Below are 13,315 nucleotides of genomic sequence, written 5' to 3' on the forward strand. Positions count from 1 at the left end.
TCCCTTGTGTATAGATGAGTGGTAAAATCTGGGGGAGGTTAATGGGAATGCGGGGTGAATAAAATGGGATTAGCGTAGGATTTGCATAAATGTGTGCTTCATGGTCAGTATGGAGGGCCTATTTCTGTGCTGTCTGAATCTTTGAAAGGAAAACAGAATTGATGGTCAATATGCTGTTTGTGGGGGTTTGCAGTGTTTCTAAAGGTGTGGTGGGGTTGGATTTTGCCTGAACTGGATGGTGATTGACTGGTTCAAGGGACTCTCAGGAACTCCCTTTGTTCCCTGGCTGGGTAACAGCTCTGACAGATGTTTCTGCTGGACCCCTGCTCCTGCCCTGATGGTTGATTGCCAACCTGATTCCCAACACTAGGTGTTGATTGCTCCTCATTGGATTCCCAGCTTGGGAATCAACACCCAGATCCCTGAAGATTTTAACAGTTTGTGTCTCTTATAAAGGTATCTATTTTAACGTATTGAATGGTACAGCATTGAAACAGGTCATTCGGCACAGCTTGTCTGTGCCAATGTTACACACAAGCCTCCCTATACCCCTCTTTAATTCAAATGCTCACTATATCATTTATTCCTTGATCCTTCATATTTATCCCACTTCTGTTTAAATCTGTCTCTGCCTTTCACCTCAGCTATTCCCTGTGAGAGCACGTTCCACACTCTATGGTAATGCACGTTCTCCTGAATTTCCCCATTGGGCTTACTGGTGACTAACTTCCTTTAGCCTTCACACTCCGTGGTAACACCTGTGGCATGGGTGGAATCTTGGATCCAGGATATGAGGGAGGTGAGAGAGCTGTGGAACAGACACACTAGCCATTGGCGGAAGACTTCCCACAGAAGTGAGAGATGTGATTGCGAGAACTTGTGCCCATCACAACTCCATGGTTCCAACATGACCAATGGAGTCTGCTGGTGCCAACGAGGTTGTTAGTTACACCTGCTTGGTGTTGGAACCTGTGTGAAGGTCAAACACTGTTGGCAGACACAGTGAAGTATGATTTTCTCTTTCATCCTCCAGACTGTGCAGTGGCTTAATGAACGTGCGAAATGCTCTGAATCACAAAGTAAACGTGGGACTGGGAACAGGTATGTAAAGTGGTTTGTGCTTTGGACAGGATGTGTGCCTTCTATCTTCTTTCTCATCTTGTTTCTTGCATTGCAACAGTCAGTAATGCTTCAAAACTGTTTCATTGACTACAAACCACTTTGGGACTTCCTGAGAGGGATGTGGATGTATCGATATTGTTGTTTCTTAATCATTGCTGGGTCTAAGTCCTAGAATTCCCACCCAACAGCTCTCTGGAGTACCTTCACCATGCTGTTTAGAAGGGTGAGAGTGGACTTATTTGAAAGTTATAAGATCCTGAGGGTCTTGACAGTGTGGATGAGGAGCGGATGTTCCCTACTGTGGAAGGATCTGGAATTAGGCATCCATGTTGAAAAATAAGGGGATGCTTATTTAAGATAAATGAGGCAAAAGCTGGAGAGATGCAGAAAAGATTCACAGGACTGGAGGGCTTGGGTTACAAGAAGAGTTGGATAGGCTGGGACTGTTTTCCCTGAAGCAAAGGAGGCTGAGGTGTGACCTTATAGAGAGTTATAAAATTATAACTTTTCCCAGAGTTGGGGAGTCAAAATCTAGGCAGCATAGGTTTAAGGTGAGAGGGGAAAGATTTAGGGGGGACCTGAAGGGTAAGTTTTTTACACAAAGGGTGATAGGTATATGGAACGAGCTGCCAGAGGAAGTGGTAGAGGCAAGAAATGCATCTTTTGTGTGGTATTCTGGGGGCAGCCCGCAAGTGTCTCCACACTTCCGGCGCCCACAACTTCCTAACCCATATATCTTTGGAATGTGGGAGGAAACCGAAGCACTGGGAGGAAACCCATGCAAACATGGGGAGAACGTACAAACTCCTTACAGACAGTGGCCGGAATTGAACCCGACATTTGGACAGGTACATGGATAGGAAAGGTTTAGAGTGATATGGGCCAAACACAGACAAATGGGATTAGCGTGGATGGGCATCTAGGTTGGTGTGGATGAGTTGGGCTGAAGGGGCTGTTTCCATGCTGTATAACTCTATGAATCTATAAACATTTTCTCTCAGAAGTTTCAAGTCTGTAGAACTCTTCATGAAAGGATAATGGAAGCAGAGCCTTTGAATATTTCTAAGCCAGAGGTCATTATATTCCTGATCAACCAGTGCTCAGAAGAATAGTGTGGATAGACAAGAATGCATAGTTAAGTTTACAGTCAAATCAATTATGATCTTATTGAGTGTAGGGGCAAGCTCAATAGGCTGAGTGACCTACTCCTGATCCTAATTCATAAGTTTGTAACACACACAAGCTTCTGAAGGATATTTGCCAAGTGTTAGCAAACAAGTTATGTTGTAACAGCAGCAAATGACATTTAGAATATGCCTTTAGCAGAGTGCCAAGAGTAAGGCTCCTTATTAGAATTTAATGACCAATCACAAGAGGATGTACTAGGACAGGTAACCAAAAGATTAGTTTAACAAGAGATCCATAAGGATTTCCTAGAGGAGGGAGAAGAAGAGGGACAGAGGTTTAGGGATGGAATTCCATGGCTCAGAGCCCTAGCAGCCACAGATATGACCTCCAGTGGGAGACCATTGAAAACTGGGAAAGTACTAGAGGCCCTCGCTGGACCTTGGAGACTGTAGGGCTGGAAAACTATCTTCACAAAGTTGAACAATTCTGACAAAATAAAACACTTTAACCTTGCCGTGGCTCCAAGAATTCACCATCACAAGTTGTCACAGACCTTTATAGCTCCACTTCTGTCCCCGCAGCCCCCTGTTACATATAGTAGTATGGATTTTCAACCTGATACTTTATTGAAGATATTACCTTTTACTATCTGCTACCACCGGAAAAGGAAATTTGTCCAATATTACAGCCCCTTCCTCTTAATAGCTTTTATTGAAGTTACATTACTTTTTAATTAATTTTATTTTTATTCAATTCCCATCTCTATTTGTCCTCAGTTCACTACAATCTACATGGAATTACACCAGTCTCTATGGTATTCCTGCAGTGTGTGAAGGTTCTAATGCACCTGGATGGCTTTGGAGGCCATTTCAAAGGGGAGTTTGATGTCATTTAATTTGCCCTGGGTCCAAAGTAGACCAGATTTTCTTCTGTAAAGCATAAGTGAACCAGGAAAAGATAATGGGACAATCTAGTAGTTTCACAATCACTGTAACTGACACAGACTTTATTTTAACCTCAGGTTTATTGAGAAGGGAAATGACTCACATTTCAACAGTACCCTCCACACCATCCTGGAATATTTTAAATATTACACTAAGTACTTTTGTGTAATGTTGAAAACTTTGCAGCCAATTTGTGCACAGCAGTCTACTATACATAGGACAGAAATAGTGACCAAATGACATTGGTTGAAAGTTTGAAAGCTTGGACAACTAGACCATAAAACAGCTTCTTCACCACTGCTATCAGACTTCCAAACCAATCACCTCTTTCACATCCCTTCCTGCTAGTGCTGCTACATTCTGACTCTTAATTCTACCTCTCTTATTTATTTTGTTATTGTCACTTTAGCATTTCTTTTTGCACTACTTCAGATTGCACTACCGTCTTTGCACCATTCTGTTGATTTGCACTCATCACTGTATTTATTATTCTATTATTATTACCATGTATACCGTTAATACTGTGAGCTTCACGCAAGTAAGGAATTTCATTGCACCTTGGTGCATATGACAGTAAAGTAATCTGAATCCGAATATGAGTTAAAATATAGAACAGTACAGCACGATACAGGCCCTACGGCCCACAATGTTGTGCCGACCTTTAAACCTCGCCTACGACTATCTAACCCCTTCCTCCCACATATCCCTCTATTTTAAGTTCCTCCATATGCCTATCTAGTAATGTCTTGAATTTGACCAATGTACCTGCCTCCACCACCGCCCCAGGCAGCACATTCCATGCCCCAACCACTGCCTGGGTAAAAAAAAACCTTCCTCCGATATCTCCCTTGATCTTCCCACCCATTACTTTAAAGCCATGCCCTCTTGTATTGAACATTGGTGCCCTAGGAAAGAGGCACTGGCTGTCTACTCTTATCTATTCCTCTTAATATTTTGTATACCTCTATCATATCTCCTCTCATCCTTCTTCTCTCCAAAGAGTAAAGCCCTACTCCCTTAGTCTCTCCTCATAATGCATACTCTCTAAACCAAGCAGCATCCTGGTAAATTTCCTCTGCACCCTTTCCAACGCTTCCACATCCTTCCTATAATGAGGTGACCAGAACTGGACACAGTACTCCAAGTGTGGTCTAACCAGAGTTTTATAGAGCTGCATCATTACCTTGCAGCTCTTAAACTCGATCCCTCGACTTATGAAAGCTAACACCCCCTAAGCTTTCTTAACTACCCTATCCACCTGTGAGGCAACTTTCAGGGATCTGTGGATATGGACCCCCAGATCCCTCTGCTCCTCCACACTACCAAGAATCCTGCCATTAACTTTGTACTCTGCCTTGAAGTTTGTCCTTCCAAAGTGTACCACCTCACACTTCTCTGGATTGAACTCCATCTGCCACTTCTCTTTTTCAATCTTTTTTAGTTTTCAAATTAATACAGATTAATATATCAATGTTTATACATGTAATACAAAGAGATCAGGAGAGCAATCATGACATGGATAATCATAAAGAACAATAAAGTATAAAAAAAATCTGTAGATCCAACAATCTGTTAGTGAATGAATATAATATGAAAGAAAAAGATTTATTAAAAAATATAAAAGAAAAAAAATCCCCAAAACAATAAGAAAAATTATAAACAATATATCAAACCAAACTAAGCTATAGAAAAAAAAATTTTTTAAAAAACAGAAAAAAAATTGGACTAAAATTTCTCAATAGAAACAGAGCAATATTATGTCATAAACTCTGTTCCTCTAAATTGAAAGGTTATTATAAGGGGATCTATATCATGTGAAAATATTGAATAAATGGACTCCAAACTTCCTCAAATTTAAGCGAAGGATCAACAGTACCACTCCTAATTTTTTCCAAGTTTAAACATGATATAGTTTGAGAGAACCATTGAAAAGTAGTAGGGGGTATTGGATCCTTCCATTTAAGCAAAATGGATCGTTTGCCATTAACGTAACAAAGGCAATCATACGGTTAGCGGAGGCAGATAGATGGCCAGATTCTATCCTTGGTAAACCAAAAATTGCAGTGATAGGATGAGGTTGTAAATCAATCTTCAATACATTTGAAATAATGTTAAAAATATCTTTCCGAAACATATGTGTCAAAGAAGCCACATTTGATTTACATCTGTCACATATAAGATTTATATGTTGATAAAAACGAGCTAGCTTATCTTTTGACGTATGGGTCCTGTGAACTACCTTAAACTGTATCAAAGAATGTCTGGCACACATTGAAGATGTATTAACTAAATGAAGAATTTTCTTCCAAGTCTCTGTAGGTAAAGATGTCTGGAGTTCACTTTCCCATTCATTCTTAATTTTGTCCAGTGGTTCTGAACGAATTTTCATAATTAAATCATAAATTATTGCTATCAAGCCCTTCTGACAAGGATTAAAACCAAAATTTTTTTCCGTAATTTCAGTTTTGTAAGGTGTGGGAAAAGAGGATATAGTAGCTTTTAAAATATTTCTGATTTGCAAATATCGAAAAAAGTGTGATCTAGGCAAATTGTATTTGTTAGACGATTGTTCAAAAGATGAAAAACAGTTATCAATGAATAAATCACGAAAACATACTATTCCCTTCCTTTTCCATATGGAAAAAGCTGAGTCAACTCTGGATGGATGAAAGGGAAAATTAGATTGAATGGGACTTGATAGATTAAATTTATTCAATCCAAAAAATTTACGAAATTGAAACCATATTCGTATTGTATGTTTAACAATTGGGTTAATCATATGTTTACTTAATTTGGTAAGTGCAAAAGGGAGTGGAGCTCCTAAAATAGAAACTAATGAAAATTCAGGTACTGATTGGGACTCAAGGTGTACCCATTTGAGGCATTGAATTACATCTGAATCTTGTATCCAAAAAATTAAATATGTAATATTGATTGCCCAATAATATAATCTAAAGTTAGGCAAGGGCACACCACCATCCTTTTTTAGTTTTTGTAAATATTTCTTACTTAGCCTTGGGTTTTTATTCTGTCAAATATATGAAAGAATTTTAGAATCAATAGTGTCAAAAAAAGATTTTGGAACAAAAGTTGGAATCGCTTGAAATAAATATAAAAATTTTGGTAAAGTATTCATCTTAACCGCATTAATTCGGCCTACCAATGATAAAGACAGTGGGGACCATTTAGTAAATAATTGTTTAACATGGTCAATTAAAGGCAGTAGATTAGCTTTAAATAAGTCCTTATGTCTCTTAGTAATTTTAACACCTAAATACATAAAATAGTCAGTTACCAATCTAAAAGGTAATTGGCTATAAATTGGGATTTGCATATTTAATGGAAAAAGTTCACTCTTATTAAAATTTAATCTATAGCCAGAAAAAACACTAAACTGATCTAATAGTGATAGTACTGCGGGGATAGATTCCTCCGGATTAGAAATATAAAGTAACAGGTCATCTGCGTAAAGAGATATCTTATGAATCTTCTGTCCACAAGTAATACCACATATATTTGAAGAATCCCGAAGTGCAATAGCCAAAGGTTCTAAAGCAATATCAAATAATAAAGGGTTTAACGGGCAACCTTGTTTAGTACCTCAAAAAAGTCTAAACAAAGGAGATCTTTGATTATTAGTAAGTATTGAAGCCATAGATGCATAATAAATCATTTTAATCGCAGATATAAATTTAGGACTAAAATTGAATTTTTGAAGTGTACTGAATAAATATTCCCATTCGACTCCATCAAACGCCTTTTCAGCATCTAGTGAAACAACACATTCTGGAATTTGGGATGAAGGGATATATATAATATTCATTAATCTCCTATTGTTAAAATGTAGATAACGATTCTGAATAAATCCTGTCTGGTTTTCAGAGATAATTTGTGGAAGAACCTTTTCCAATCTAAAGGCCAATATTTTGGAATCTACATTTAATAAAGAAATAGGTCTATAAGATGCACAATCAGTGGGATCTTTATCCTTTTTAAGAATTAAAGAAATAGTTGCTTCATAGAAAGATTGTGGTAGTTTACTCACTGATAGGTCATCTTTAAAAATTTTGGCTAACCAGGGAACAAGAATATCAGAAAAGGATTTACATCCGCCACTTCTCAGCCCAGCTCTGCATCCTATCAATGCCCCTCTGCAATCTTCAACAATCCTTTGCACTATCCACAACACCACCAACCTTTGTGTCGTCTGCAAACTTGCCAACCCACCCTTCTACCCCCCCCCCCCATCAAATGCATTAATAAAAATCATGAAAAGTAGAGGTCCCACAACCGATCCTTGTTGGACACCGTTACTCACAGCCCTCCAATCTGAATGCAGTCCCTCGACCACAACCCTCTGCTTTCTACAGGCAAGCCAATTCTGAATCCACGTGGCCAAGCTTCCCTGAATCCCATGCCCTCTGACCTTCTGAAGAAGCCTACCATGTACTGCACTACCCTCGTCAATCTGCCTGGTCACCTCCTTAAAGAATCCTATCAGGCTTGTGAGATATGATCTACCCTTTACAAAGCCATGCTGGCTGTCACTGATCAGACCATGATTCTCTAAATGCCCATAGATCCTATCTCTAAGAATCCTTTCCAACAGCTTGCCCACCACAGGTGTAAGGCTTACTGGTCTGTAATTCCCTGGACTATCCCTACTACCTTTTTTGAATAAGGGGACAACATTTGCCACCCTCCAATCCTCCGGTACCATTCCTGTGGACAACGAGGACTCAAAGATCCTAGCTGAAGGCTCAGCAATCTCCTCCCTCCCCTCGCGGAGCAGCCTGGGGAATATTCTGTCAGGCCCCGGGGACTTATCTGTCCTAATATTTTCTAACAGCTCCAACACATCCTCTCTCTTGATATCTACATGCTCTAGAACATTCACCTTACCAACACTGTCCTCAGCGTCATCAAGGCCCCTCTCCTTGGTGAATACTGAAGAGAAGTATTCATTGAGAACCTCACCCACTTCCACAGCTTCCAGGCACGTCTTCCCACCTTTGTCTCTAATCGGTCTTACCTTTACTCCCATCATCCTTCTGCTCTTCACGTATGTGAAAAAAGCCTTGGGATTCTCCTTAGCCCTACTCGCCAAGGCCTTTTCATGTCTCCTTCTTGCTCTCCTCAGCCCCTTCTTAAGTTCCTTCCTTGCTACCCTATATTCCTCATGAGCCCTATCTGATCCTTGCTGCCTATACTTTATGTATGCTGCCTTCTTCCTCCTAACTAGTTGTTCCACCTCTCTTGTCACCCATGGTTCCTTCACCCTGCCATTCTTTCTCTGCCTCACCGGGACAAATTTATCCCTAACATCCTGCAAGAGATCCCTGAACAACGACCACATCTCCATAGTACATTTCCCTTCAAAAATGTCATCCCAATTCACACTCGCAAGTTCTAGCCTTATAGCTTCATAATTTGCCCTTCCTCAATTAAATATTTTCCTGTCCTCTTTGCTCCTATCCTTGTCCATGACAATGCTAAAGGTTAGGGAGTGATGGTTATTGTCCACCAAATGCTCAGCCACTGAGAGATCTGTCACCTGACCCGGTTCATTAGCTAATACTAGATCTAACATGGCATTCCCTCTAGTCGGCCTGTTAACATACTGTGACAGGAATCCATCCTGGACACACTTAAACTCTGCCCCCGTCTAAACCTTTGGTACTAAGCAGGTGCCAATCAATATTTGGGAAGTTGAAGACTATCATGGAATTACAGGTAGGATAGTAGAATGGGTAGACCATTGGCTGGTATTCAAAGTACAGAAGTACAAAGGGACTTGGGGGTACTCGTGCAGGATACACTAAAGGTTAACCACCAGGTCGGATCGGCGGTAAGGAAAGCGAATGCTATGTTGGCATTCATTTCGAGAGGTATAGTGTATAAAAGTAGGGAAGTGTTGATGAGGCTGTACGGGGCACTGGTGAGGCCCCATTTGGAATACTGTGTGCAGTTTTGGGCCCCGTATCTTAGGAAGGATGTACTGATGTTGGAGAGGGTTCAGAAAAGATTTACGAGGATGATTCCTGGAATGAAAGGGCTTACATATGATGAGCATTTGTCGGCTCTTGGACTGTACTCACTGGAGTACAGAAGAATGAGAGGGGACCTCATAGAAACATTTCAAATGTTGAAAGGACTGGACAGAGTAGATGTGGCTAAGCTGTTTCCCTTGGTGGGTGAGTCCAGGACCAGAGGACACAATCTTAGAATTAGAGGGTACTGGTTTAAAACAGAAACAAAGAGAAATTTCTTTAGCCAGAGGGTAGTGAAATTATGGAATTCTTTGCCACGTACAGCTGTGGAGGCCCGATCATTGGAGGCATTTAAGGGGGAGATAGATAGGTATCTGATTAGTCAAAGGATATGGGGATAAGGCCGGAAATTGGGCCAGATAGGAATAGTATTAGTTTAGCTCGTGGAGCAGACTCGATGGGCCGAATGGCCTACTTCTCCTTTGTCTTGTGATCTTGTGATCTCCCATGATAAGCACCCCGTTGTTTTTGCACCCTTCCAAAATCTGCCTCCCGATCTGCTCCTCAGTATCCCTGCTGCTACCGGGGGGCCTATAGAATACTCCCAGTAGAGTAACTGCTCCTTTCTTATTCCTAACTTCCACCCATACTGACTCTAGAGAGGATCCTGCTGCATTATCCCCCCTTTCTGCAGCTGTAATAGTATCCCTGACCAGTAACAATGCCCCTCCTCCTCTTCTCCCCCCCTCCCTATCCCTTTTAAACCACTGAAGACCAGGAATATTCGGTATCCATTCCTGCCCTGGTGACAGCCAATTCTCTGCAAGAGCCACAATATCATAGTCCCATGTACTTATCCAAGCTCTCAGCTCATCACCCTTATTCCTGATGCTTCTTGCATTTAAGTAAATGCACTTTAGCCCATCCACCTTACTACTTTTATACCCTGTACGCTGCTTCTCCTTCCTCAAAGCCTCTCTATATGTTAGATCTGGCTTTACTCCATGCACTTCTTCCACTGACCTATCCCTCCGGTTCCCATCCCCCTTGCAAACTAGTTTTAAACCCTCCCAAACCACACTAGCAAACCTGCCTGCGAGGATATTGATCTCCCTCGAGTTCAGGTGTAACCCATCCAATCTGTACAGGTCCCACCTCCAGAAGAGATCCCAATGATCCAAAAATCTAAAACCTTATCCCCTGCACCAACTCCTCAGCCACGCATTCATCTGCCATCTCCTCCTATTCTTACCTTCACTATCATGTGGCACTGGCAGCAATCCTGAGATTAAGCGTTAAGGAGTTAAATGTTAGCTCAGGACATCAGGGAGAAGTGGTGCATCTGGTGGAGCCACTGCCTCACAGTGTCAGGGACCCAGGTTCAATCCCAATCTCGGATGCTATCTGTGCGGAGTTTGCATGTTCTCCCTGCGACATAATGGGATTCCTCCGGGTGCTCCAGTTTCTCTCCACACCCCAAAGATGCATGGGTTGGTAAGTTGGTTGGCCACTGTAAATTGTCTGAAGTGAGTGGTAGAATCTGGCAGGAGTTGATTAGAACGTGTGGAGAAAAAAATACAAGATTAGTGTAAGATAGATGTAAATGGTGCAGACTCAGTGAGCTGAAAGGCCTGTTTCTGTGCCGTACCTCCTGATGACTCTATAACTATGAGAACACCCTGCTCTTCTTCGAAAGAGTGCCATGGAATTTTTTTACATCCACCTTACAGAGCGGACAGGGCATCAGTCTTAACATCTCATGTGCATTTGAAATATCATGGCATAGGAATCTATGGGCCACATGGGATTCGTATAGATTAGTTCTTGATGGCTGGCACAAACATGGTGGACCGAAGGGTCTATTTCCATGCTCCATAACTCTGCGACAATACGTCTATCAGTGCAGAGCTCCCTGACTACTGGACTAGTGTCAGCCAAGAATATGCCCAAGAGCCCGTAGTGACATTTGAACCTAGAGCCCTCCAAATAAGGTAAGTAACATGCTAGTCCATGACTGACAGAATACGCACCAGAAGTTCCCATATTTCCAAGCTTTCTGTGTGTAGCACTAGCAAGAGATGTAAGCAAGTAGGAAAATTAGACCAAGACCCCACGGTGAGAATTTAGCTGGGTATTGGTAGAGGAGGTCCTGCAGACCACCCAACACTTGCGCATTATTGACGGTCAGGTGGAAGTGGTCTCGTATCCCCAACAGTCAGAAGCACAAGCTTTTATCAGCATTAATAGAGCTGGTGAGTCCTGGTGCACTGGACCACCAAAGGGCATAAATAGGCTCACTCAGGAGAGTCCTGGTTGGAACCATTGTCAGTCTCCACACTAGGAACAGATAATATGATTCTATATGCCAACTCCACCCACTACAATATCTCTTGTGGTTTGCAGTGTGGCTTGCCAACAAGGGGGAAAGCAGCAGAACCACTTCATACCCACCCAGTCGTCTTAGACTGCATATTAACGGTATCGTCCTGACAGCCATTCAATGATGAAATGTTATAAAACTCTGTTGTAGATGTTTCAGGTGGTTACTCGCCTTCAGTGCTTGATGCTGTGCGGAGAGCGATTGATGTGTCCAATATTCTGAGCTTAAACACTCCAGGTTATGAGAAGCTTTCATACAAGGAAGTGTTCAGACTTGCAACCCTTGGTGGCAGTAAAGGTGAGAAACTGTACAATCTTAATTTTGTAATTTGCCTAAAGTTATAATGAGATTTACAGGACAAACTGGTCATTTGGTCCAATAGCCGCATGCCAGTTGTTAAGCTCCACACACCTCCATCCAACGCTTCATCTCACCCTGTCAACCCATCCTTCCATTCCTCTCTTCCTCATGTGTATCCAGCGTCTTCTTTGATGAGTTCCACATTCCTGGTGAAGCAATTTCTTCTTGATTCTCCATTGGATTTCAGAAGGACTGTCTTATAGTTGTGGCCCATTGCTTTGACCTTCCCCTTAAGAGCTAACATCTTCCTAAATATAACAGGTAAGTTCACTGGTGCTACTTGGGAGGGTTTAAACTAGTTCGGCACGGGGATGGGAACCAGAGCACCAGTTCAGAAAGTGGAGGGGTTGAGAAGAAGGTAGATGTCATGACCAGTAAGTCTGTAAGGAAGGACAGGCAGGAGCAAGGCAATAGACATGATGGGACGGATGGGTTAAATGTGTTTATTTTAATGCTAGGAGTATTAAGGGTAAGGGTGATGACCCTAGAGTATGGATCAGTACTTGGAACTATGATGTGTGGCCATTACGGAGACTAGGCTGGGAGAGGGACAGGACTAGATACTTAATTTTCCAGAGTTTTGATGTCTTAGAAAAGATAGAGAGGAAGGTTAAAAGAAAAGGGCAGGGTGGGGGGTGGAGTTGCACTATTAATCAGGGACAATATCACAGCTGCACTCAGAGGAGACATAATGGAGGGTTCATCCACTGAGTCTATATGGGTTGAACTCAAAAATAAGAAAAGTGCAATCACTCTGATGGAATTATACTACAGACTTCCCAGTAGACACTGGGACATTGAGGAACAGATATGCAGGCAGGTTAGGGAAAGGTGCAAAAACAACAGGGTCGTTGTCGTGGGTGACTTCAACTTCCCCAATATAGACTGGGATCTCCTTAGTGCAAAAGCATTGAAGGGTAGATCCTATATATAATCCTGATATCATGCTCATTTTATCTTATTTATGTCTCAGCTCATTTTCGTTTTTCTCTCTCGCTCTCTTGCTCTCTCTCTTTCCACAAAGATCTTTTTCCTATGTTGTCTATTATTAATGATTATCTTATACTAATGGCTGCTATTTTGGGTTCCCCCTCTCCCCCACACAGCAATAACAAATTCAACTTGCATTTATACAACACCTTTAACATAGCAAAATGTCCCACAGCAAAAGGAGAAATTTGGGGGTTGGAGATCAAAGGCTTTGGGGGTTTTAGGTTTCATCACCCCTTCAGGCAATGAGTTCCAGACTCCCATTATCCTCTGGGTGAAAGTTCTTTTCCTTATTTTCTTAGTCCTTCTACCAATCACCTTGAACCTGTGCCCTCTGACTATTATTGTTTTGCACCATTGATTTTGGAATCATAGAGCAGGTAGAAGAAAAGGAGACCATT

At 41.6% G+C, this 13,315-nt stretch overlaps 1 protein-coding gene across 1 annotated transcript in view; it reads left to right on the forward strand.

Annotated features, from left to right (window-relative positions):
• gda (guanine deaminase) overlaps positions 1-13,315 on the forward strand; it is a 49,724-nt gene that overhangs the window by 32,815 nt on the left and 3,594 nt on the right. The window contains exons 10-11 of the mRNA XM_052019598.1: positions 1,034-1,101; positions 11,715-11,861. Coding sequence (XP_051875558.1) covers positions 1,034-1,101; positions 11,715-11,861 — 215 coding nt within the window. The remainder of the gene's footprint in view (positions 1-1,033; positions 1,102-11,714; positions 11,862-13,315) is intronic.

This window comes from Pristis pectinata, chromosome 7 (genome assembly GCF_009764475.1).
Source record: "Pristis pectinata isolate sPriPec2 chromosome 7, sPriPec2.1.pri, whole genome shotgun sequence".
Taxonomy (NCBI): Eukaryota; Metazoa; Chordata; class Chondrichthyes; order Rhinopristiformes; family Pristidae; genus Pristis; species Pristis pectinata.